This window comes from Acipenser ruthenus, chromosome 1 (assembly GCF_902713425.1).
Source record: "Acipenser ruthenus chromosome 1, fAciRut3.2 maternal haplotype, whole genome shotgun sequence".
Classification (NCBI taxonomy): domain Eukaryota; kingdom Metazoa; phylum Chordata; class Actinopteri; order Acipenseriformes; family Acipenseridae; genus Acipenser; species Acipenser ruthenus.
This window is the reverse complement of record NC_081189.1, coordinates 104,612,801-104,640,557: the sequence shown is the minus strand read 5'-3', so window position 1 is coordinate 104,640,557 and position 27,757 is coordinate 104,612,801. Positions and strand designations below refer to the sequence as shown.

The following is a 27,757-nucleotide window of genomic DNA, read 5'->3' as shown; positions in this document are numbered from 1 at the left end:
GAACTGAAAAATAATTGCTGGCATGCAAATGTTGTTTATTGTATTTTAAGCACCCTTGTTATTTTGATACCCTCTCTCTCACCAGTTTGGCACCTGTCGAGTACTTGGTTGGACTGTAATAATGATCAACCATATAATGTAAGGGATAATCTGCTTTATGTATAGAAGGTGATAGGCTGATGAAATAAAATCATAATTTGAATTAAAAAAAAATAAATAAAAGTTGATATGGATTGACATATTTGAATTAAGACAAATGTCAACCTGTTTAGTTTTGAAATGGTTTTATTTATGTTTTTAATCATCAGGAACACCCCTGGAGCCAAACGTTCTAAATTGCAGGGATGGATCTTAGTAAGTATTAGCAGTGAAGGAGCAGTGACGTGGTCCTTGACAAGCAAGTCAAATCAAGAAATGCAGTGTTAGAAATGGAAAACATATCTTTGGGTTGTGTAACAGCATTGGAGCAAATAACAAGTGAATAAACTAAACACTGTTATATAAATATAGAAATGATGGCATTATTTCCTTCATTTTTTTGCATCCCTATACATTCAGGTATCTTATATCTGCCTCCTTTACTGCACATACTGTACAAACAAAAATCATGCAATATGCAAAAACAATAACCGTGCAATTATGAGAAATCAGTTTACATGTACAAGAGCTGAGTAAATATAAATTGAATTTGATTTATTTAGTATAACATATGTTTTAATAAAACAGGAGCACATGTAGGTCTGAATGTCTGTGTGAAACAGCCTAAGGGGCAGCCTACTTTAATCTTTTATTCTTGTCGTCGGTGATAGCTGTCATTGCAGTTTGAGCTGCTGGTGCAGTTATTTCAACAGTAGAATGACAAAGACCTTGCAATGCAAGTGTTCTGGTCTTGCTTTAGTATATTTGATAAATTGATGAAATACAATAGGGATTTATAAAACGCCTTTGGTGAAATGCATCAAAACATTGTATATATAAAAAATAATAATAAAAAATGCCTTGTCAAACAAATAGGGTTTTAATCTAGATTTAAAACTTGGTACGGATGCTGAGTCCCTGATATGTGTCGGCAGAGAATTCCATAAATAGGGAGCACGGTACCTGACTGACCCACCTCCCACTGTTTTGAGCCGAACCTTTGGGAGAGTCAGTAGCCCTGCAGTAGAAGAGCGTAGAGAACGGGTGGGATGTATTCAGGCAACATGTCTGAAAGGTACTGAGGAGCTACCTGTGAATGATCTTTTGAGGTCAGCAACAGGAGGTGTGAGTTTTGTCCACACTGAAAGTTGCCTTTTCCAGCAGTGCTGATGATAAATATTCAAAGTTTGCCTTTGTAGATGTAGTGCTGGCCACATCTTTATTTTTTTTTTTTTAATTGTTTTAAGTTTTGTAACCTGTGAAAAATCACTAAATCAAGGTTTATAAGCCAACGGCAGCAGTGTGGAGTAGTGGTTAGGGCTCTGGACTCTTGACCAGAGGGTCGTGGGTTCAATCCCCGGTCAGGGACACTGCTGCTGTACCCTTGGACAAGGTACTTTTACCTAGATTGCTCCAGTAAAAACCCAACTGTATAAATGGGTAATTGTATGTAAAAATAATGTGATATCTTGTAACAATTGTAAGTTGCCCTGGATAAGGGCGTCTGCTAAGAAATAATAATAATAACGTGTTTAATAATGCATGGCATTCCCAACCTGCAACAGTTTAGTCATTCTTGCAGGGCAAATTTTGGGATGACCCAAGTAAAACTCACGCAGTGACCAAACAAATAAAATTCAACTAGTATTGATATTTAGTATTAGTAAAAATAAAAATAAATTCTGATGATGATGATGATGATGATGATGATGATGATGATGATTTCTTAAAACAATAAAATTGCATCAAACTCCACCAAAACTGTAAGCATGAGTGTATGGACATGCTTATTTATACAGCCAACAAAACAAAATGTTTTGTGTTTCAATGCATAATATAAGTGGGAAGTTGAGCAAAAAGTTATACATATGTTATATTTAAGCGATCGTGCCCATCGATGATGGCTCTACTGTGTGATAGTTGACTGCGAGGGGATATGCTTCCAGAGCCGAAGGCGACAGCGCTAAGGAAATTCAAGGTCAACTATCACACTGTAGAGCCATCATCAAGAGGGCATTATCGCTATTAGAAAATTATTTTTATCATTGTTTTCTGAAAAAAAAAAAAACCAAAAAAAAACACTTGTACTGATTTGTCAGGTACCGTTCCACTGAGTAAAGACGTTCTAAAAAAATAGTCCCGAACATTTTTTAAATAAAAAACAAGGATGACCTACTGCACATACAAAGACAGAAAAACAATTCGTTTTTATTTGGTGAATCGATTTTTGAAAATTATCTTTATTAACCTTGTTAGGGTTTTAAATCCCTATTTATAATTTAGACATTGCCTGAGAAATGAACAGAGTAATTACTGAACAGTCCGAGTACGATGGAGTCTGAACTGCTTGTTATTGGAGCGTCATTTGAGCTGACAAGTGGATTGGCTGGTGCGATAGTGACAGGAACAGGATTCACTGCTTGATTGGTTTGGTTTTGAGTCTTGTTTGGAGGATACAGCCGAGGATAGTATTGTAGACCCCAGTGGTTTGTAGGTATACCAAGTAGGTTGTGTAGCAGCATTCTCAGGAGAGAAAGGCTTTGGCTGAAGGTCGCATACACGCGGCTTGATTTTAAATGTGATTCACAGTTGTGCTGAGATGTTCCAACGGGCATCTACCGTCTGTTAGAGCCCACTAGAGCTGGATGCTGATTGGCTGACGGCACTGAATCATTTTCTAAATATATATATGCCCCCCTCCAAATGCATTTATTTTTCAGCAGTATGTATAGAAAAATGATATGGCAGATTTGGTGACAAGCATAAAATGATGGTTCAATATTGCAGAATAACATCCACCCAAAGGAGTTCAGATGCTTTTGTATTTAAATAATGGATACATGGTTTCCATTCTTTTGTTGGAAAATAAGAAGGGTATTCTATTACTATAAGCATTTGTTGCTAATTCCAAAATCTTTTTTTAGAAAGGTAGCAGTGGCTAACAAACGGAACCTGCTGTATATTTGAAGAAAAAGGTATACAACCCTTTTGAGTCGGAGTCAATTACATCTGCTTCCAAATTCCAGCATGTTCTGCTGATTTGTAACTGGTTGCTAGGTTACTTGCATCCACTGTAGCTTAGTGATTTAAAAAAAAAAATGGAATCTTCAGGTCATAAAGATAAAAAAAAATGTTTCAGTTCAATTTGGAAGGTTTTATAAGGTATTTTCTTCCCTGCTGCTACGACCTTTTTAGTAAGGTGGTAGACAAAGATAAATTGGCATGCAGGGCTCTGAGCTCTTCAGATTAGAGTGAAATCAGGTACTTTGTAATATTTCATAGTATTCATATGTTTCTTCATTAAAAGGAAGCCAACAGAAATGCAAACCAAGTAAGCACATTTATTTGACCTTGTGTCGGATACTTGCTTTTTCTCATTACCTCTCATGAAAATGCAGCTCTTCTTTGAATGAGGAATAGCTCATTCCTTCACACCCTGTACTGTATCTATCACTTGGATCTGCCAGAGGAGCAGTTCATCTGTTATTATCATCATTATACTTTGCAGATGCCTTAACATGCATCTGGTTTATGTGTTAAATAAAGCAATGAGCATTTCGAAAACCAAAATGGTTTTACTTATGAATCTAATATTTCTGAAAAATATTTATTTATGAAGCTTTCTCCCATTGAATATTTTTAGTTTTGTCCGTGCTTTATAAAAACTGTGGGGGGGGGGGGGGGGTGCATGTTTTATTCTACATCCTATTTGTGTGATCCCAGGCAAAATATGTTCCATTTTTAACACTGCTTCTTATTGTGCACTTGCTGAATATGGAATACAGAATCCCGACCAACTATTCTACGTTTTTATATTCTATTCTACACAATCCTGAGTTTTGCGCAAGATACTTCTAAAATGTGCATGCTTTCAAACTGATGCACACTTGTATGTCCTGTTTGGCAGCATACAAATGAATCTGCAGCACTGACTGGTGGCTAATCCCCCTGCCAGCTCTGCTGAATGTGGGGCCAAGATTAAAATTCTGGAATTCTGAGGCAGTGAACTTGTTGTTGCCTTTCCCACTGGAGCCATGGAGTAAGAGCAGGCACCTGTGTTTCTTTGGCCTTCAGAGATTATTAAAAAGACACCTTTGCTCGTGTGCAGTGACACGTCCGTGTGTAGTGAAGCTAGGTGAGTATGTGCAAAGCGATGACATATTTGCCAGGATTCCTGAAAACATGGCATATGACTGCTCTGTGTAGCAAAAAGGCATATTCAGGGAAGCAGCTGAGAAAAACACTTCACACTTGGCTCTAGAAGAAGGGTTTGAATGTCATTTTCTTCTGAACAAATATAGACTAGAATAGAATTTAGTGGATGTTGAATTGAGATGGCCTAGAAAAATTTCTGATTTTATTTTTGTTAGTTACGGTATATCTGCATGTATAACTAGTTCTTGGCAGAGTCAGTCCTTCAGTCTGTAAATACTTGTTTCTGAAACTAAGAGTTTCAGTGTTGTATTTACAGCTGTGAGTGACAGATTGAATAGTAAGAAAGATATATTGAAAGTTTTCTTCCATAAGCACTGGTGTAACTTACTTTACACTTTGTTTTTTGTACTTTTAAAATCATGAAAATCACTTTCTGTAAAGGACCTCTATAGAACATATTGTGACTGCCCCAGAGGAAGGGGAGGGTTAGTGGATGGATGTTTGGGTACGAAAGTGCGGCTGTGGTCCCGTGCTTATGTGGGGGCGGGCCAAAGGCTGGGGTCAAATAAATTCGTCTTAACACTAGAACCGCCGCGGGATTAATGAGATTTAAAATGTAAACAAATCTGTGTGCTGTCAATGCAATGCGGTTGTCCGTTTTAAAAAAAATAATACAAAAAATAAATAAAAGGACAACCGCATTGCATTCACAAACGCAGATTCGTTTGCATTTTAAATCCAAACCCGTCAAAATGACTACCGTGGCGGTTCTAGTGTTAAGCCTTTTGAAAATTACGCCTGCTTCAGCCTCCATCCCTTTGAACCCTGAAAACGCTACAATATTAAATAACAGTACGCATTTTTGCTTAATTAGAATCGTATCCTGGGAACTGCATGGAACATGACAAGCTGAGTGGGGGAGGAAGTAATGTCTGTGGGTTCCCAGAGCTGTCAGCCGTTGAAGAGCTGCTCCCCTCCTTTCTAGGTAGTTTCCAAGTTCACTTCACCTCAAGCCAAGTCTATCGACACACAGGACAGCCTTCTGTCATCAACAGAAAAACAAATAAACCACCTCATCAGTAATCCTTACTTCAGATTACAAACAGCACAGTGCCTGAGCCTGCAAAGAAACTGAGAGAAAAATCAATTGTACAGTACATGCTATTGAAGCAGTAACTAGAGCGACCTCCAGGTTATTGGCAATAATGCAGTACTGTTTGCATTACCCATTCACAGTTCTGAAATCTAGGATGCTCACACTGTTGTGATTTTAACAAAATGGGTTGTTGGTTTTAAAATGGCAGCAAATTATTTTCAGCACAATCACATGAATAGAACAGCACAGCTTACTATTAGATGCATTCAGCAGACACGCTCCTTTCTGTTAACACTGTTAAAAAAAGGTTTTAAAGAATGGAATGACAGATAATGTATTAGATATATAAAAAATGGTCTTTGTTACATCAAAGCATAAACTGTGACAAGCAATGGCTGACGTCTGTCCTGTGCTGCCGTTCACAGTATGAGAAACCTGTATATTGTATAATATTAGTGTTGTTAATGTTGTGAATAAAATAAAAACTCAAATTGGCAGGGAAGTTCTTTTGTTGGTAACTAAAAAAAAAAAAAGTACCCATTTAAGACGTAAGAATCTTTAATACAGGTGGATCAAAGACCTACGACTTTGAATCCATGACAAGTAAGATACACTTAAATGTATTTTTATTAGAAACCCTTAAAAAAAAAAAAAAACACTGTTAAACCTGGTGTATGTGTATCTAAGCAGATGTTTCCTTTTGAAATTAATACTAAGTTTAGTGGGTACCATACTGTTTTTAAAAACAGCTTTATACTTTTCAAAGTCATTGCTATTAAGACTTTGGGAAAGCTCAGCATTCCACAGTACTGTTTTTGACAACCAGTGCACAGTGGCAATTATTTAAAGCCTTTGGAAAAGATACTGTGGAATAGGTTTGTCTAAACAACTGAGAGTTTACTAAATAGATAAAGGGGCATTCAGAACAGAAAATAGGCACTTTTTTACACAGAGAATCGTGGGAGTCTCAAACCAACTCCCCAGTAATGTTGTTGAAGCTGACACCCTGGGATTCTTCAAGAAGCTGCTTGATGAGATTCTGGGATCAGTAAGCTACTAACAACAAAACAAGCAAGATGGGCCGAATGACCTCCTCTCATTTGTAAATGTTCTTATGTTATGTTCTAAATGAATACTTATGAAATGTTTGAGGGAAGGGCAATAGCTGGAAGATTAGGCCAAGAACTGACTTGTTAACCAATGACCAGTAAAATACTAATCCAGTATCCAATGACTGCAGAGAAAACCTGTATAAGCCTTTTTATTTGGTGGTGTGGCATATTTCATAATGACTCTGCATATTTTAGTTTAAAATTGAACATGATTGTAGACAGCTTTAAAATCCAGTAGCATATTCATGTGTGAGGGAGTTGGAAGTGTACCATAGACAAGTGCTTTGTGATGGTGGTCCACTATGAAAGGTGCTATATAAAATAAATATTGATTGATTGATTGATTGATGTTCCATTCCTTTATGCGGACACCTTGTCTGTTATCCAACACCTTTCTGTGACACATGGGGGCTTAGTTGGTTTTATGTCCAATTACCTTACATGGGGGCATCTTTGAGTGTCTGCTCTACAAGGCAAACCTACCCTGAATAATCACATATTTTCAGATTGTAAACCATTCACTCCTTCAGCTTGCTTCACCATATGCAGATTGATAGCGCAAAGTCAATTTAATTATAAATAAATACATAAATAATGTTTTAGGTTAGGTGATGACTCTGTCATAAGCAGCTCTGCTGTTCATGAGAGGACATTAGGTAAGTGTATCTCTCAAACCAGAGCTGTGCAGATTCCTACTCCTCAGCTGCTTGTATATCCCAGAGACTAGCTTTAATCACCTGCAGTCTCTCGAAATGCAGATCATGGCTAGAGGCTGATTTAGTTGGGAGGAGCCAACGCTGATGCAGCACAGACATATGACAGTAGTGTGGCTGTGGCAGGCAACAGCAGTATCTGTTCAAACACTCCCTCTCCCTCCCTCTCTCTCTTTCTCTCTCTCTCTCTTTCACTCACACACACAAACACGCACACTCACACACACACGCACACACAGGCACACACACTGTCTCTTACTGCAGCAGCACGCAAGTAAGCAGGCACGCTCATTATTATCTGCATCCCATCCAGCAGGAATCTATTGAGATTCCTGAGCAGTGAATGCACCGAGTCGGCACTGCATGGGGGCTTGTTTGAGGAGTACCTGACTAAAGGACTGGTTTGTTCTTCTAACTGCGGGGAGGAGTGCTGCGGCAGCTCCACAAGAAAACACAAGGGACCACCTCCCGCTGGGGTTTTATTTATTTTTACTTACCCCCTCCCTTTGCTTTTTAAGCTGAGCTTTTGTGTTTGTGTGTGCGTGCGTGTGTGTGTGTGTGTGTTTTTGTGTGTGTGTGAGTGTTTGTCTGTGGTGTTGTCCTCTTACCTGCCAGTCCTTTTTTAAAATTTGCTCTTAATTTCCAAATCTGTGCCACATCGCTCTTTTTGGCTCTCATTATGCTGCGCTCCGAACCCCTGCCTATTCTCCGCCTCTGCTAGGCAGTGGCAGCATGGATGGTGCTCCTGTGAGGAAGCTTACGGATTCAATCAGTCCACTGCGGATGGGCATGCTGAGTAATCCTGCTGTAAATGGGCGAGGACATTGACACCCGGAAAATCAACCACAGCTTTCTACGAGACCACAACTATGTGACTGAAGGTAGTGTTGCAAAGTTGTTATTGTGACATGGTTAACTGTTTCATTGCTTTCTGTCTGTCTGTCTGTCTGTCTGTCTGTCTTTTTATTTATTTATTTGTTTATTTGTTTAGTGGCGTTGGTGGTTTTTGGCATGTACCAGTTGGCAGTAGTGTGCAATCGTAGTCCATACACCCCTATGAAGAATGTATTAGCCTAATTGAGTATAGCCTTCTGGAATGAGCTGTCCTTGGTTACTTGGATAACTTTAATGAAGAACATTAGATTTAATGAGTGCTCAAAAGGATGAAAGGATGCATTTCTGTGATTTGTTTGTGTTTTTACCTATGGTTGTATTGTACTTTTTGTTTTAGCAATTATTAATACAAGTTAAATAGGTTGCAAGAGTAGTCTTAAGAAAATAAAAAGCCTCTCTACCTGACCAATACCTGAAAATAGCAAAGTTAACCAACAGTGAGACTGAGTAATTCTTTTTCATTTGGGACTTGTGTGAAAGTTAATAGGACATGAAAAACTAAAAGCTACTGTGTCTATTCCTGTATTGTGCATACAATACCAGTTATCTATGAGCTATTGTATATTGTTGGGTTATATGGAGGCTGTGTGGTCCAGTGGTTAAAGAAAAGGGCTTGTAATCAGGAGGTCCCCGGTTCAAATCCCACCTCAGCCACTGACTCATTGTGTGACCCTGAGAGAGTCACTTAACCTCCTTGTGCTCCGTTTTTCGGGTGAGACGTAATTGTAAGTGACTTTGCAGCTGATGCATAGTTCACACACCCGAGTCTCTGTAAGTCGCCTTGGATAAAGGCGTCTGCTAAATAAACAAATAATAATAATAATAATTATATAACTATACAGTACAAGCAATGGCATAACAGCTCTTCCTCACTGAGGGTATTCAGTTATGTAACCAATCAATAGTCTATGTACTGTTTTATATTTGTAAATATGTGATCTTGGGATCTATAGTATTCTTTTGGCAGTAATGTAGAATAGTATAGCAGTTTTTTTTTTCACATGGGAGAGTCCATTCCAATACTGGCCCTTCCATTTGTTACACTGCTGAACATTAATACATTGCTCTTAGATATTACATGAGACCAATCCCTGTGCATGTGCATCTCTGCATCAAATCTGATTGAAGCGGTAGGCTTAACCTTTGGAAAACAGTGAGCTTAAACGTACTGTACTCTAATAGAAAGTTTTAGGTGCCTTCTTATCAGTTCTCTGTGATGACATTTCTGATTAGATGGCCTGGAGACAGCTCTTTCAGTTCTGTTGGTTTATTTTTTGGTGGATTCATCCCAGGTTTATACGGGTTGCCTTAGTTTTTTTCTTTTTTTATCTTTGTGAAAAAGGATAAAAGCTGTCAAAAGGTTAATTAAAAGGCAAGCACATTGTCTATTTCTAGTAATAAAGTTGAAATCTGGTGTCTCTTCCGAAGTTCCGGTGACAACTGCAGATTAAGAGTCCTGGGTCAGCTGTTTTGTCCTCTGCAGTTTTGCAGGTTTTTGAACATGAAACAGTATAATTTTGATTTATATTTCAGTTAATACTGGTAACATTTTAATAAGAAGAAATAGTATACAGTTTAATTATGTGTCAAGACAGGAGAGGGAAAAAAAATCTAGATTGTACAATTTAATATGTCTGCATGTCTGCAGTTGTGGGTCTGAGCAGATTACTAATGATGCAGTGAGTCAGCAAAAAAAAAAAAGTCATAAAGGTCATGAGTGAGTGTGTTCGAAATACAATAAAAAGCCATTTACTGTAATGACTTCCCAGATCATTGATGACATGAACATTCTGCTTTAAACAAAGGTTACAGTGTTGTAGTACATATGTGTAAAAACAGATTCAGGTCATTGTTGGCTGTAGTGATTTTTGGGAAGAAGGATAATGGCCATCCAAACAGCATTGCAGTTAACCTTCTCAAAGGCAAACAGTATACTGGGTAGCATAGTGGATGTCTGAATGTCCTTTTGCTGTATTATCGCCGGCTTATTAAAATAATACCAACACAAAGATATTAGTAACAGCTCAAATTTAGCTACAATAACTTACCAAATAGAAATAACATAGCTTTAAGATCTGCTTTACCATCTGGTCAGGTCCTAATATCCCTGGATATTTGATGCTGATTTCTTCCTTCTCACTGAGATAGTAATCCATCATTACTGTTTTGTCTGTTTCCATAGTAGTTCTAGCCTCCCTCCCTAGGATTCTTGTTTGTGCAGTGGACCCCATCTTTCTCTGCTGGCATGAATAAAACTGAAACATTCAGACCAGTTTAGTCTCATGTGTTCACAGTTATGCTCAGCTGTGCCATGGTAACAGATGATTTGGGGATGTGTGTTGTGTGTTTTTTATTTTACATTGGAGCATCAGCAGTTCACTCTGAGCAACCTAAGAGTACATCATGCAAATTCTTTTTTTCTTTTCTTTTTTGTTCTGCCCTTATACATTTGGGCTTTTGTAATGGAAACGGAAATCTTTATGAAAGCACCACGATGGAATAGATCATGTTTGGCTGGGGGAAAAAAAAATAGGTACAGAGTTTACTAATTGTAAGTAGTTTCACGTTCAAAATGTGAATGTGTTTGCTGATAGCATTAGAACCATTATTTTGTAATATCAGTATATATAAACAGTGAATAGCTTAGGGTGCTCCTATCCAAACCTAATCCAATACAACTATATAAGCTTGTGGATGTGGATAATAAGGTGGCAGTCTCCGATATTATATCTGTAACAAATTCAGTTAATAAAAATGGATGTCAAGGGAATGGGTTCCTTTTTTAATGAATTCCTGCAGTGCAAACCATGTCACACAGTTCACCAGCCTGCATGAATTATTCATACAACTCAGTCTTCAGACCTGTGGTATTCAATACTGCACTGCTTGTTGTTTTTCTGCGATGAAAGGTTTATTTCTAGTGATGGAGCAGGTAAGGCTGCGTTGATGAAGAGGTCTTCCAGGTCTGACTTGATGAAAGAGACAGGTGCTCAGCACATGGACTATTACAGTACTGCTGTGGGTTCACGTCATATTGATAGGACTCTGCTGTGCAAAACGCTGCACCTTCAGCACGCGGATATCCGTGAAAGTATTCAAGTATTTAACCATAAATCTATATCAACCCAGTCTTGAAACGTCTATTTGGGCTCCATACCACAAGGTTCTTGACACCTACTCCCTACAGAAAGCAATGGCCCCTGCATAGAGGGATGGGGCCTGTCATGGAAAACCCTTTGACATAAATTACAACAGATCTCCTGGCATATTTGTAATATATTACCGAAACTGTTTCTGCAGATCAGCTTTTTAAGGAAACAGAGTGGTGTTTGAATATATATTGTCTGCAAAGATTGCTGGTCAGCAGTTTAACAGAAGCTTTTAGTGGTTATAATGCTGCACATGTAGGCCACACAGCACAGTATTGATTTGAGGGGTGATTGAATTCCATTTGGAGCCTGAACACCCCAGTGATTTAAGAGCCCCCGTGCACGGGGTCACCACTGTACAAGTAACCAGTCAGCTGCACATTGTTGTTCTTGTAACTGTACTTACAAGACTGCAGTCAATTGACTTGCAGAAACTCAAATGACTTTCTTTTTTTTGGAAAAAAGGTTTAGCACCAAAGAGCGTTGAAGGCACTACCCCTTCCTTGTTAAGCTATACAAAACTTTTAAATTGTATATAACTTTGGCTATGTGGCTGTTATGTTTATTTTTTTATATAAATGTTTTAGTTTCTGTTGTCCACCCGCATGCCAGCTGCATTTTTCCTCGCTGTATTATTACAGCATCCCCACTGCTGATTCAACTTGCATATTACAGTACATGTAACTAAGATGTTTATGTAACGTTCATGCAGCCTTTTTAGGTACAAGCATATTATTTTATGAAGATGAGCAGAGGTAAGAGTTGAAGGTGCTTATTTAGGCTTGTGAGAGAGCTCCATTGCAGGTCCCCGATGATGTTGTCTCCCTGCTCCTTAATGAGCACTGGCTGAGGTAAGTGGTGTATGAAACATGTTTGCCAGAGTCAAAGCCCAGGCTAATTGCTAGTCTGTAAATCCTTGGAAATCTCTGGTTCAGTTTCGGGGTCTAATTAAATTGCGGTAGATGTACGTATTTTTCGCGGGTAGGTTATGGAATAAAATTAGGATTTCGCGGACATGTTTAAACATTAAATAAACCTAAGTAGACAGTATTTCAGAGCACTATAAAAGCCTAAAAATAGTGGTACTTCCTTACTAAAACAGAGCACTGTCATTTGTTAAAGGCAAGCATGCAACATCCCCCAGCAGTTGCTGCCGACATTCTCTGTCTGGTGTGGACTTGCCCATACATTGAGATTGCACGTTCTGTATCCACTGAATTGGTTGGAAGCGTAAGGCAAAGCTTTACCAAGTTATACTGATGTGGAAATCGATTAGAAACAGTTCCAAAACTTGGTTACCCAAGGGCATCTGGCATACTTTTAATAAAGGCAATATATGCAGCAGGTTGGTTGTCCATGTTATTTGTCCCATCTAATAATTTATTTTAATAGTACCTAGTCAAAACAAAGAAAACGTGCCTATTCGGGTCTAAAATTCTAACTGCGTTTAAAAAGTAAGCAGCAGGTTGTTTGAAGCGAGGTGGCTGTGCTAGATCATACCTGTGGTACTGAGTTAACTTGGCTACAACCGACAGAAATACTTTTTGTCTGCGCTGACTTTCCAGTTTGTTTTCTGAAAGCTGTTTATTTTACGTTCTGTTCAGCACCCTCTGTAGTAGCCTTTTGTTTAATGTGTGATTCCGAAGCTAAATAGCGATGGATCATATTTTCTCCAAAGACACATTAGAAGATGTGCAAAACAATGACCTCCATCTGCATGCACAGTTTCTTTGGGAAATATCTTGAAACGATCATCAGACGTAATATACTTTGCTTTTTTTGCTTTGTTGTTCATTTCTGGTATTTTACCTCTAATGCTGCAACCTAAATCAAAACAATGCAGCACTGACTTTGTCCCACCCCCTACTGTACAGTAGGGGGTGGGATTTAGGTAGACCCCTACTTATACTGTAGCTGACATCCAACGCAAGGCTGAAAATAGTGTTTGTGTAACGATCATATAGAGTTTACCTACTTTATGATAAAAAGGCTATTTTACTTTAGGGAAATACATATATTGCAGTATTCACTGTTCAGTATACTGAACTGCATTGTAATCGTGTAAGATGGCTGAGCAGAGGTAACAGTGTGCTGACACCGCTGAAGTTTTAATGCATTAGATTAAACTTTTGTCAGATTTTAATGGATTGTAACAAAACAATTATGAAGACAAATAACTTTAAACTATATTTATAGTCACAAAATGTGCAGATTGGACTGGGTTACATCACACCGAGCCACTTGCACTTGATTGATACAATTGTAGTGACAGGGCATGTGTAAATTATCCCGGGATCATTATAAGATTTTTGTTTTGCCATTCTGTCATTGATGATTCATGTTAATGGATCTCCTATGGTTGGGCAGAGGGCAAGAAACATTGCATTTAACCAGCCCTGAGCTGCAGGTTTGAGGTCCTTCCGAGAACAAGCAGATGCGGTAATGCTTGGCAACTAAGGTTGCACCGAGAGAAGAGCCCACGTGACTGATTTCAAAACAGCTGTCTTAGAATCCATACTTGAGTAAACCCCCAAATAATCTTGTAAAGGGCTTCATTTGTGGCAAGGTTGGGTCAATTTCTGTTTTTCAATTCCAATTCCTTTTTTTTAAAATCAATTCCCAATTTAAATTCCAAATCCCTTTTAATCAATTTTAGCACATCATTAATCCAAATTGCAGTTAGGATTATTTATTAAATGAGTGTCTCGCAGTGGCAACAAACTACTTAAACTGAAGTCACTGTTAGTCAATTAAATTGGCTTCAAATGAAAGCAGTTGAACAATCACAACAATTATGCCTCTAAAATATAAATTCGAATTCCTTCAAAGGAATTGGAATTGGAATTGGAATTGAAAAACAGGAATTGACCCCAACCCTGGTTTGTATTTCCAATTCTTAGCTTTTTAAATAAGTCATGATGTAAAGTTCCTCTTGCTGCAATAACTAACTCCAAAGAAGCAGTAATTCATTATAAATCCATCTGTGCACGATGAGGTGGTGCTTAAGAACTATACATATTACCCAAGTGTATTGGTGACCTGGGGGTTTTCATTAGTTTTCTCCTGAAAGGCATTCATTTTTTTATGCATTGCAGACAATAACACTATTTATTTTTAATGGGCTTTTCTCTCTTCTATTGAGGTTATTATCTGATATACTACAGCACCGTATGCCTTAAATGTGTTTCTTGCTTAATACCCCTGAGTGTACAGTACATTCTGTAAGACCTCATATTTCAGCATTCATATTTAAACCCAAATGCTCCTGGGTACTATGGAGATGCTATTTGGACTGTTTTTTCCTGAGGTAAGGTTATATGTGTTTATTTTATTATATGTGTTTATATGTTTTATATTACTCTCTGTGCCTGTTTGCATGTACATGTTTATTTGCTGCTGTATCTGCAGGGTCCTTTGCATTGCTGCACTGAGCTTTGGTCACCAGGGTTCAAAGAGAACAAAACACAAGCTGTTTTGACATCATTGTTGTTTTGCATCCAGCAGGGCTTGCAATTCACAGAGGTGTTTCAGGTCACACTTATAATGTCTACCACATGGTGGATAACCCCATGTTCAAGCACTGAGACACGAGGTTGGGGTCAATTCCTGCTTTTCAAATCCATTTCCTTTTCAAAATCAATTCCCAATTGCAATTCCTTTGAATTGCAATTGGGATTGCTATTTTAGAGACATGTACGGTAATAATTGTTGTGATTGGCTTCAAATGAAAGCAGTTGAACAATTTAATTGACTACCAGTGCCTTCAATATAAGTAATTTGTTGCCACTATGAGAAGCTCATTTTAACAGAATACTGCTAATTGCAATTTTGATCAATGATGTGTTGCAATTGATTAAAAAGGAATTGGAATTTAAAAAAAAGACAGGAATTGACTGTAACCCCGCTGAGACAGCACACACACATCTAAAATATGTACCTGATAAGTATAGAAGCTGACTCTAGGCTGTCATGTATAATATCTAATAAATTATGTCAGAGCAAACACCCATGCGAAACATGGAGTAGAGTTATGCCAGCAAATCATGCATAATAGCCTGGAATCAGCTATTCAATTTGTATTCCAGAGTGTCGTTCGCTGATTGTTTTTATCATGGAACAATCATGGAACTGGCAAGGGTTTTCCTTGAGGGGTGAGAGTTTATTTATTTATTTATTTATTTATTTATTTATTTATTTATTAATTAATTAATTAATTAATTAATTAATTAATTAATTAATTAACCCCAAGAAAGAGAGCCTTTGTGCCCAATTAATGCCTAATTTCCATAGTAGTGCCAGATGACCCTATCCTCTTCCAAATAATTAGTGCCTTATTGAAGTGAAAATCTCAATTTACAAGCAGTGAAACAATCTTAATTGAAAATAATATATAACTTTCTGCTGATTTCATAGCCAGTTCCTCCATCAAATGGCTTGAATAATTTTAAGTGCTGTATAGTTGATTTTATTATTATTATTATTATTATTATTATTATTATTATTATTATTATTATTATTATTATTTATTTCTTAGCAGACGCTCTGATCCAGGGCGACTTACAATTGTTACAAGATATCACATTATTTTTACATACAATTACCCATTTATACAGTTGGGTTTTTACTGGAGCAATCTAGGTAAAGCACCTTGCTCAAGGGTACAGCAGCAGTGTCCCCCACTTGGGATTGAACCCACAACCCTCCGGTCAAGTGTCCAGAGCCCTAACCACTACTCCACACTGCTGCATCCATCTGCAGACAAAGTGAACGCCAAACAAAAATTCTAACAGCTGTGTAAATGACATACATCTAAACATGCTTTCCATTGACTTGCCCGCTCTGTCCTGTCCTTTCAAGGCACGTTTGTTAAAAACAGAATTGAGAGTCAGATGACCACATCTCCAGCGATGCAGATTTTACACAAGTGTTTTCCATTCAGATGTGCTTGTCTGACCATTTAATATCAGCCTGCGAACACCAGAGCTTGGAGTCTCAGAGTTGCACTGAAGCAGAAAGAATGCAAAACTGATGCTTGTGGCATGTGTTACGATTATGGCAAGGTGACCCTGTGCACACACTTCATTTTTTCGTCATTGCATTTATTATATAAATCTTTCTATGTATCAGGCAGTCCCACACAGTGGCAGGGTTTGATGCAGTCATTTGCTTGCTACGGTATCAGATTAGGACAGCACTTTCATGTGAATTGGTGTGCTACAGCAGACACATTGTGTAAACACTTCAGGTACAGTGTGAAACAATCAGTGCTGTTTCCATGTGCAGGGATGTCTACAGAAGCTTGATAGAAGACTAGACCTTGTTTTGTGCAAGGGATTGTCCACGTGACACAGAGGGCGAAGTATTTGCAGAAACTTTTTTTTGCTTCCTATTGCAATAAGGACATGTTTTAGGTGACTGCGGGCCATATTTAGCACCAAATACAGGGGCAACAGCCATTGTTTTTGAACTTGTCGCTAACAGGGCCCTAAATGTAAAATATTTAGTTTCTGCTAACTTATGTACCATAGTGCATACTGTATTTATGAAGATATAATATTTAACATTAATACCACAGTATCCCAGGCACCCCCCCCCCCCCCACTATGTTGGTAATATACAAAATATTAGATAATATTAATTTCATAATATACAGGACAACACCTCCCTTGTGGTATAATATTTAAATATAAAACTGGGGTTTTAGTCTTTCTCAAATTTTAATATTTCTTATAAAATTAATCGTACAATTCCATTATTCGATTTTTCATATATATATATATATATATATATATATATATATATATATATATATATATATATATATATATATATATATATAAAAAAACAACTATGAACAAAATAGAAAGAAATATGAGGCTAAGAGATGTTAACCAATAACTTCAGCCTTAATGAAAGTATTGTTTGTAAAGAAAGTACTCCAAGTGCATTATAAATGCTCAGCTTAGTTTGTTTAGACCAGACTGGCAGGTCAGAACAGCAGGTAATCTCAACTATTCCCCAATTTAAATCTTTCTGACCCTCTGTTACTAATAACTAGTCCTTTTTGAAGTAGATCTAGAGAATTTTAAGGGGGGGGGGGGGGGAGGCAGGGGACAGACAAACTTAATGAACACCACAGCATCTCAAGTCTCATAGTTTATGATTTGAAATGTCATTTTATAAAGTAGATTCAATTACAACTATGAATTTCTCCCACAGTACACCGTGATGGTAACAAACAAAAGAACTGTTGTGTGCAGACTGCCAGTTTGTCAGCTGTGTCGGTTAATCTAGATGACCTTTTAATGCAATCTGTAAAGCCGGCTTTGTCTTTGCACGCACTACTTGACCACTGTTGTTCCAGAGCCGACATTTTTTATAGTCTTCACTAAGCATTAGGGTTAATTTAAACAGTGTTGGCATAATGTAGCTGTGTTTTATAAATTGCAAAAGTGTACTCAGAACCACATGTATACAATGAGAATGAGTCTCTATCCCTAACAATGAGCTACAAATTCATGGTCCGTAGAAAAATTAGGTATTCAGATTGTAAAATTTGGTTGCCATTAGAAAACCTTATTGAGTTGCAGAATACAAACGATCAGTTCTGAGAAGGACAACCCTTTTACACAAGTGTCTATTTTTAGTATGTTTCTGTGTCCAACCCCTATACAATATAATGTTGTTTCTTTTTTAATAACAAGTACTGTTCTTTATTATAAGTACATTGATAGGAGTGGTGCAAATTCACTGATGGAAATGCATGTTTGGGCCACCACAGGATGGCACTGGGGACTATATGCACAAATCCCACTTGAAATACTTTTCTGTCATGCAGAGGGAAAGCATGTATTTGTTTTAATTTGAAAAAATATATATTTGCCCTTCATACAAAAGCATGGTATCATAGAATAACCATTACAGGTACAACTGCTTGATAGCCTATGCTCTGCGAGTAACCTCTTCAAACTGTATTCACAAAGAGCAGAACTAGCTTAAAATACACATCAAAATGGATGTTCAGATACACAATGATTGAGGTAAGTGGTGATGTTCCAATAGCTAATGAAAAGCATTCTATTGTTTTAGCTAGGAGGGCATACCACACATTTTACTGTAATAAATTAGCAAGAGGTGTAATCTTAGATATGCTGGCTTTCAGAGAGGTATGAAATCACATTCTTTAGTTGGGGAAAACAATAATGACCTAGGGGACATGGGTTCACCACTGGGTATCACAGTTCCTGATAAAGAGGAGACAGATGCCAGCAGCAAGTAAAGTATGGAACGCAAAATCCATTTGAACATCAACGCCATAGAGTCGAGTGGGAATAGATACAAGACAGATAAACCTGTAATTAGATCATGAAAAAAAAACTCTGCTCTTGCATGTTTAAAATTGTGGCATATCCGAGTTCTCATCCTTTTACGATTAGATGAGTTTACTGTGTAGCCCTTACCTTTAGGGACTGCTATATTTGCTGTGAAGTTCTGACAGCTCATGGGCATCAGAAGTGCTAAAGCAATGAGAAGGATGCTATTTGGCTAAGGGCCTCAGCACACACTAGTGGTTGCTGTTTAATTCCGATTGTCAGCGACTGAACTGAACAGCAGTTGTTTTCCTGCAAGTTTTCAGATCCTGTGATAGAAACGATTGCTCGGGAGGAAGAGGTGTGGGTAACAGGCTTGTTTGTCCGATGGCAAAGGTTAATAGCCTTTTAAACTACTTGAATTCCTTCAGGACGTTTACCTTCCTTGTTGTCATTTGGTACCAAATGCTGGTGTTTTGTTTCGGTTTACTGGAGCCCAGCTAAATATTGTACCAATAATGGTGGTTAAATACAAAGCTTTTGTTTTCAACTTTGCATTATCGTATTTAGAGCTTCTGTTTCTAAATTTGCATTTATTTTGTTGACTGGGGAATGTCTTTACTTCTTCCTTTTACTATTGTGTTTGTCTCCTCATTTATTTTTAAATTGAGCTTAAGCCACTAAAGCACAGCCTTTTCCAGTATATGCAGAATGTATTATTGTTGCCCTCTGAAACCATTTATTGCAATGGGCTATTTATATTTACTCCTATGGTAAAAAAAGGATGTTTCCTCAACAATTTTACCTATGCATGAAATTAATAGGGATGTGCAAAAAAAATACTTCTTATGGAAATTGGATAAATTAATTTGATCAACAGGACTGTTCCCTCGCATGTTCCATTGATTTGAAAGTGATTTCGTTATTAAGTTTACACAAATTAATAAAAAAAGAAGTCAGCTATTCTGGCAAGTTATCATGGAAGATTGATCAAGTACACCTCCTCAAGCAAATAAAACCACTGGGCCATCCTGGTAGCATATACTGACCCTATTGATTTCCCTTTTCCTGTATATGGTAATGACTTGGGATAACTAAATCTTTGCCCTATACACTGCTGACAGCAACTACCTCCGCTGCTCTCTGCAGGACATGTATCTATGGTAACTTATTTAGCTTTCACCTACTTTGCAGACAGGTAAGCTGTATATAGACTACTGCAGAGCAGGCAGGGTTGACCAAGGAAAGAAAGAAAAAACACACTCCTCCCAACCAATCCTTTCCAAAACACTGTGAGCAAACAACATTGCTTTTGGTGATTTGGTTTTATTTTTTATTTTGTATTTTTTTAGAAAGATCAGAACAGTCCTCTTGTAGGTTTTACCAGAGAGAGAATTAACAATGTCTTATGGTAGTGAAATAAGATTATAACACAAAGGATAGGTTTCCCTGAACATATTTACTTATAAATCACCTTTTAGATGGAACAAAAGCAGGAAAGATACATTTTATTTTTAGAACAATTATTCCTCAAATATTGTAGCCCCCCTTATTGTACCTTGTTAGGACCATTTTGTTATGAAAATATAATTGAGCCCAAAGCAAACAATAGAGCACATTTTGATTAAATTATTCATACCATTCAACATTACTCATACTTACCATGCAAGCTCCCCTCACTAAATGATTAAACAATAAATTAAAAGGTAATGGCTTGATTTTGATTACATGTATTAATGCTTTGTAATGAAACATATATACATAATTGAATGATTGAATCTCCTTAAAGTAGATTGGGTGAAAATAAAATGAAAAATATCCTACTGCTCTATTTTTTAGGAACATGCAGGCTTTTTAGTAACATTCTTTGATCTGCTGCACAGAAAATTGCTTAGTGTTGAATTCAACTCCAACATTTTTATCCACACTGCATACATTGTTCCTATTTGTAGACTCCTAGTCTTTATTCCTGGTGGGATATATAACTGCAGTTTCAATCGGCCGTATGTTTGATTGAAATGTGTGTGTATATTACATATTAATATAATATGAATCTTAATTTCATCATGATTGGCATCTTTAACAGTTTAGAATGTTGAACTGGGTTCTTGTTAAACTGCAGTTAGCATAGTGTTGCGTGAGAGAGGTATTATGACTGGTTGTTTACTACATCTCAGAGCAGTTGGTGCCATGTAATCCTCTGATTGGTTACATCACTGATTCAGATACAGAGCTATAGTACTTAATGTGATTGGAATAGAACCCAAGCTTACTGATTTAACCTCCGGTTGGTCAGCCAGTGAGAATGTGAGTGAGGTCAATACAGCTCTGGTGTATAAACATTGTGTGACAAAGGCACCTAAGTCTATGACCCTCCCTCCTCCTTTACATAATACCAGCTTTTATATTTTAAACATATTCGAGAGCATTGGTTTACCTGGGCTTTTAAAAATCTGTGCCCTGATAAGTAATAATAATGAATATTTACTAGTGATGGTCACCCAAAGATACAAGCTTGCGAAGTGAGGCTCCACATATTAAAACAATGCTTTCCTTCTGTCTCCTACATGCTCTGTATCTCACAAACTAAGTGAGTAATGGAGGTCACACAGGTAAACCAAGGGACATGCAGTGCAAGGATGGCAATGGGATACCAGACCAACCTGGTGTTTCCAACATAGTCACTGGAGTAGAACGTAGAACCAATGATAAGAGTTGGATTTTTAACAGATACAGTTAGGTATAAGCTTGTTTTTGTTTTTAAATTTTGTTTTTTATTCATCGCCAATGGTTTTTCCCCAAAATTATTATTTTTATCCCGTTTTACCGCTGCAACCTCGGTGAAAGGAGACTGAAACACGCGTCCTTCAAAATGTGTTCCTGCCAATCCACAAGGCCTATAGTTTACTTTTTACATACTTAAGTTAATTTCACTTTACACAATGTAAATTTAATAAAGTATTATTTTACAGCACAGGAGAGAGTTTAAACAGGAAAACATAACTGCAGGTGTTTAGAGCTATTTAGAGAATATGTACTTTTAATTATGAATCGGTGTATAAGGGAGATGGTTGTTAATCATTAAAAGTCTGTAATGTTTTTCTAGCCCAAATTAGTTCCCCTCATTGTACCTGCATAGTCCTTTCTACAGTTAGCTCCATTTGGGAAGTGATGTGAGCTCAGCTTTTAGTATCTGAAGATATCACGGTCCATGTTAGAAGTGTTAATGAATAAGGGAATTGCTAGAAGGTTATGGACCTTGTCATTCTAAAATAGGCATGGATAATAAAACTGATTAGACTCAGTTGGGGGCGTACAAGGCAAAGCAAAGACGAGTTAACCCCCCCCCCCCCTTTAATTCTGCAGGGCAGATTGATGGCCTGGCAACAGTTCAACTTCCCCCATATAAAATGGGAAAACCCGGTGGGGAGCATGACTGACAAAATTGAAATGGTGGAAATGACAAATGACTGCTTCCTAATGCAGTTTGTCAAGGCACCGACTAGAGCGGAGGCATCCCTTGATTTAGTCTTTTCAAATGACAAATACAGAATTACTAAAACAGAGGTCAGAAAGCCATTGGCAAACTCAGACCACAACATGGTCTCATTTGAAGTGATTTTTAAAACCGAAAAAAGTAATGACTAAAGCTAAGGTTTACAATTTTAGAAAAGCAAACTATGAAGGTATGAAACAGAACTAGATAGGAGTAAAATAGAGAAAACATCCACAGAAAAAGGATGGCTGTTTTTTTAAAAAATGTAGTACTAGAGGCGCAAAATAATTACATCCCAAAAGTAGACAAATCTAAATCTAAAACAAAATGGCCAAAATGGTTTAATAGATCAATTAAAAAAAATATTCAGCGAAAAAAGACTACAAAGCGTTTAAAAGGGACCAAAAACAAAGTACACAGAAAGAGTACTTGGAACTGCAAACGCAAGTCAAAAAGTAAGTTAGAAAGGCCAAGAGAGAGAGATAGAAATCAATATTGCTAAGGGGGCTAAAACCAATTCCAAAATGTTTTTCCAATATTATAACAGCAAGAGAACATTCAAAGAGGAGGTTAAATGTCTAAGAGATACAAATAGCAAAATTATAGACGAAGAAAAAAAATAGCAAATATATTAAATGATTACTTTTCACAGGTTTTTACAAAGGAGGACACGGACAACATGCCCCACATGTTGACCTGTTCCTATCCAGTTTTAAATAACTTTAGCATAACCGAGGCAGAAGTGTTAAAGGGACTAGGCGCTCTTATGATAAACAAATCCCCCGGGCGGGATGAGATCCTCCCAATAGTACTCAAAGAAATGAAAGGAGTTATTTACAAACCGCTAACCAAGATCATGCAACAGTCTCTTGACACAGGGGTTGTACCGACAGACTGGAGAATTGCAAACGTAATACCGATCCACAAAAAGGGAGACAAAACTGAACCAGGTAACTACAGACCAATAAGCCTGACTTCTATTATATGTAAACTTATGGAAACTATAATAAGATCCAAAATGGAAAATTACCTATATGGTAACAATATCCTGGGAGACAGTCAGCATGGTTTTAGGAAAGGGAGATCGTGTCTAACCTCTTGATTTTTTTTGAGGATGCAACATCGAGAATGGATCAATAAGCTACTAACAACCAAACAAGCAAGATGGGCCGAATGGCCTTCTCTCGTTTGTAAACTTTCTTATGTTCTTATATTCTTATGTTCTTACCCTAATCTCTTTTCTTACCTTAATCTGCTTCTCCATGATGATTTTAAACAGCAATGATTTAATAAAGGGAAACTGCTGATGTCCCTAAATAGCTACTGATGCACTCACACAGTATTGACAGGGTGAGTCTGTCTTTATTATATCCTCCTCCTTTTGAAGATTTTAAACTTATTCAAAGGTGCCTAAGGTAGTGCACGTTATAATAGATGCAGGGAATTTTTAATTTACTTTTAGGCCATTAATTCTGCTTAATTTGCTAACTGAAAGCAAGTGACTGATTCATGCTATCATAAGTCAGCCATGTGCCACCTTCCTAAATTACAAGCAATTCCTACAGGAATACCCATTGCCCACAAACATGCTTTTTTCATGATTATGTGTACAGTAAGTAATTTGTTTTGTGCAGTAAATGTTTAGTTCTTCACAATATCAATTACAGTCCCCCCCCCCCCCCCCCCCCTGCATAGCAGATGTGTAGTTATCATTTGGGGAATTAAGTGACATGCCTGCTAAATAGGGTTTTATAAACAAGCTTTTCAAATTACAAGTTACAAAATGCAGCCTGTATTAGATCACTGAATAACGTATTACTATGGCAGTAACTTCAGTGGAATTCAGTGACTACTATAGACCAGTTGTTCTACTATAGTAGACTAAATACCTTCTGGTCTGTGTTTGATGGTGGATACACTGGAGACATGCCTGCCAACATTGAATTTTCAAAATAAGGGAGCTTTTGTAAACTGAAATCTTAAGCCCCTTTCACACTGGCACTACTACCCAGGTCCTGGCTACCCGGGTCACAATTCCACGTAGGGGCCACATGCTTTGACCCGGGTTGAGCAAGACGAAATGCATGACGGCTGTTCTCAAGCCGACGAAATAACAAACAGCCATGCCTGCGTGAAGGTTTCACTTACGCAAGGATTTATTTTTGTTTATTCTGTTTAGCCATATTTTTTGTTGCTTGAGACACAGCGTGCGCCTGATTGCAGCAGGGATGAAGAAACATTTGCTCTAATCAACATGTGGGCCGATGGTTCAATCTAGAGAAGCTTGGATGGAAGAGTTCGTAACCAGCTGCTTCCGGGGCATTGATACACGCATTGTTTACTTGCATCTGTCACCCAGGTCAACCCTGCTTTATCAACAGCAGTGTGAAATCGTGTAGCCAACCCGCATGAAACAGGATCCAGACCCAGGTAGGTTCTGACCCAGGTAGAGCATGCCAGTGTGAAAGGGGCTCTAGTGGCCTGAATGGAATTATTCATTACACTGCACATATGTTGGTGAATCACTACTATTGTCAGTAACATTTAATTGTCAACTGTCTCTAATTTTAAATGCACAAGCTATTGCTGTATATAATCACATATTATTAATCAATCTGAAATTCTAAAGCAATGTTGTTGATGCTGATATTGTAATAGAAACGCCTTTCACTATTTGAGGGACTTTTAGACTTTTCTGCAGATTTTAGACTTTGCAATTTGTGAGTCTGGGAACATGTCTACAGCAGATTTGATGAACTAGTCATAAAATGTAAAGATCTTTGCATATGTAAATTTCTTGATCTCTGTTTTTCTTTTGGAAATGAAAGGTGTTATTAACTGAAGCAATGGTTTTCTGAGCGTCTCTGGCTTTTTGGTGTTTCTGTGATCTCTCGTGCTTACCACAAACATCATTCTTGCTCCCATGTGCCACCATTAAAATCAGTTCTGCATCGTTTAGAGAAAATATGCCTTTTTCCAACGTTGCTTAGGATTATATGAAAATATGTTGTCCAAGAATCTTGAAATGTGCATCAATATTATTTTTTTTTTTTTTTTTTTTTTGCCGGGAGGGCTTATCGCACGCAAAGCTATCATAGATGGTCAAGTATGTGAGCTTGCCTCGTGCAATGAATGCATGCCTGAGTCTGGGCAAATAAGGGTGAGTTGACAGGACTGTGGTGAGTGTGTGCTTCATTCGGCTTTGTTGGCAGTTTATACTTCTGGTCAGTGTTTGGTATCTATTTCACAAGAGGGTTGTTACAGCTTAGGTGGATCGGGGGAATGATGGTAAACCGTGGATATTGGATTCTCCGCTAGGCATGCAGTTATTGGCAGATCATGCAGGCTTTGCACTGCTAGGGTTCAGTTCTCAGGGAAGCATGGAATACATGCATTCAGCAGTCCTCCCTCCTATGAATGTCTGTGTGTGTTGCTGGTCTTCGTCTTTGGCTTCTTTGTCAACTCTCCAAGTCAAAAGGGACCGATATCAATGTGTCATACTTTCTGTGTGTGTGTGACATCTATCTGCAAAAATGTATTACTGTTTTGTTGTAAAAAAAATACAAATAGCTGGAGGAGTCTTGCAGTCTGAGTGTGAAAGCACCTAGAATGGATTGCATTATAATAAATTAGACCTGCAATTTAATATTGCTGGTATTTCATTTGATGCAGTTAGCACTGTCAATTCAACAGCAGCAACCTGAGACCAGGCCTATAATAACTGTTTAATGATATGCAAGCAGGCAGCAGCAAATAGCTTGTCGTGAAAGTCAGGCGTGTCTCATTTTTAAATTGTTGCATTAAAATGCGCTGGGCGTCGTGAGGGTGGTTTCAGCCAGCCAGCCCCATAAGGAAATCAGTTTCCCTGCATAAACAAGAGACAATTACTTGAGGAATAGAAAACATACAGGTAAGAAAATAACACTTGAACCCTTTCTGAGTGTGGATGCTTCAGTGAAAAATTAAATGAACATTGGGGGGGAAAAAGGGTAATTGCATTGCAGGGGACTTCAATTTTGATGACTTCAGCACAGATACAATGAATATTGGTGTGCATGGAAGAGGATGAATCTTGTCTGCAGTGGCGGAGTTAAAATGTGGCCACACAGATTCAAAAATGGATTCATGCCACTTAAATAGCTAGAGAAAATTTTATTGTATTTTGTACTTGAAGTTTAAACTTCTGCTTCTGTGCTACAGGTCAGCTTTCCCTCCATGGTCTGGCATCCGTCCCAACTTTGTTCTGGTAGACTATTAACTCGTTTCCATGACCACCAGTCTGAGCTGATGCGAGTTCTCATTCCCATTGCTGGCTGAGGTTAAAAAAAACAACAACTCAGTTTTCAAACAATACGAGTTTTCGACCGATGTTGACTGTTCTTTCCCAGCAAGCCTTGCAGCTAAGGTCCCATTCATTTGTTTACAAAACCGAAACGATGGAAGCTATTGCTTCTGCTTCCTATCATCCAAACAATTCTCTTGAGCTTTTTATTACAAAAAAATTCAAATATTAAAGCACGGAGAAACCAGCTCACGGATTCAATATTTATGCCCACTTGTCAATTGAATCCTGGCACAGTCTGCACATTAACTAATTGTGACTTCCCCGTGCCCACATACCAACATACATTTTAAATCACCAGTGCTGCATAACCCACACCATATACAGCAAACCAAAATACAGCCAGGGGTGGGGGTTATCTCGTCACATGGGAGCAGCAAGGTTTTCAATCCCGGTTGAGTGGTGCATGGAAACGAAATACACAAAGGTGCAGTTGCATTGTAGTACTGTATGCTTATTAATGCAGTTCCACCTTGTAGCTACGCTGTTGTATCTAAATAACTTATATTTTAATTGGACAAAACGCGTCTACAATCACTTTTGATATGCAGTAAAAGTGGTTGTGTGTGTTTGTCAAGATGTCACTGTTGCCAACTACATGACTTGCCGTGCTATAAACATCTGATTCAGCTGAGTAGAGAAACAGCAATGGCACTGTAATATGAATTAGTGATGTGTGTCTAAAACATATGCCTCTCTTTGTTTTTGCTGAGTACTGTTAAATTGGAGACAGAGAGACTAATATGGAATGGTTACTGTATGGACAGTTTTATCAGAAGCAAGACATATGGTCAAATGATGCAAGTGTTTTTTTATATATATTCACAGTTATATATATACAGGGATGTAAATAAGACTCCCATTGCATAGCAGTTTCACCCGTTGCTGTTTTGTAACTGAACTACATCCCGTTAAGACCGCCCACGCAGCATTTGACAGGCTGCACAAAATGCCAGTTTATCAGCAGAGGTGATTATTGGTTGTTAGTTGTGTTGGAAATGAATTCTATCGTGTGGTTACCTAGTAAAGCCCAGCCACGCAGCATTTGACAGACTGCACAAAACGTGACATAAATCGTTTGCTTAATGGGTAACATAAGGAGTTTGGATGTGGGAATAATAGATATATATATTTTAGTTGATGTTTTTAAGGTACTTAGCCTTTGTTTACTGTGACCTTCTTTTTGTGGTACTGTAAACTAACATCTGAAATCCAATGGTGTACCCCATGGAGATGGATTTGTACAATATATTACTGAATTCTGGCAATCACCTTGGATGTGAGGGAGGGAATCACAAATCACTTTCTCATTCATGTCATGAGTTATATACCATAAAAAGCTGTAGAAAATT

General features: G+C 37.8%; 1 protein-coding gene across 4 annotated transcripts in view; it reads left to right on the top strand.

The window, feature by feature from the left end:
• LOC117420687 (serine/threonine-protein phosphatase 2A 55 kDa regulatory subunit B gamma isoform) overlaps nt 1-27,757 on the top strand; it is a 117,781-nt gene that overhangs the window by 29,054 nt on the left and 60,970 nt on the right. Inside the window, exon 1 of one of the 4 annotated variants that reach the window (XM_034034220.3) lies at nt 7,355-8,095. The exons of 2 other annotated variants lie outside the window; for them this stretch is intronic. Coding sequence is in view for 1 of the 2 variants with exons in the window: in XM_034034221.3 (XP_033890112.1) it covers nt 8,026-8,095 (70 nt within the window). In the remaining variant the exon portion in view is untranslated. Of the gene's footprint in view, nt 1-7,354; nt 8,096-27,757 lie in introns of those variants that run through there. One more of the 4 variants, XM_034034221.3, reaches the window with a different exon arrangement.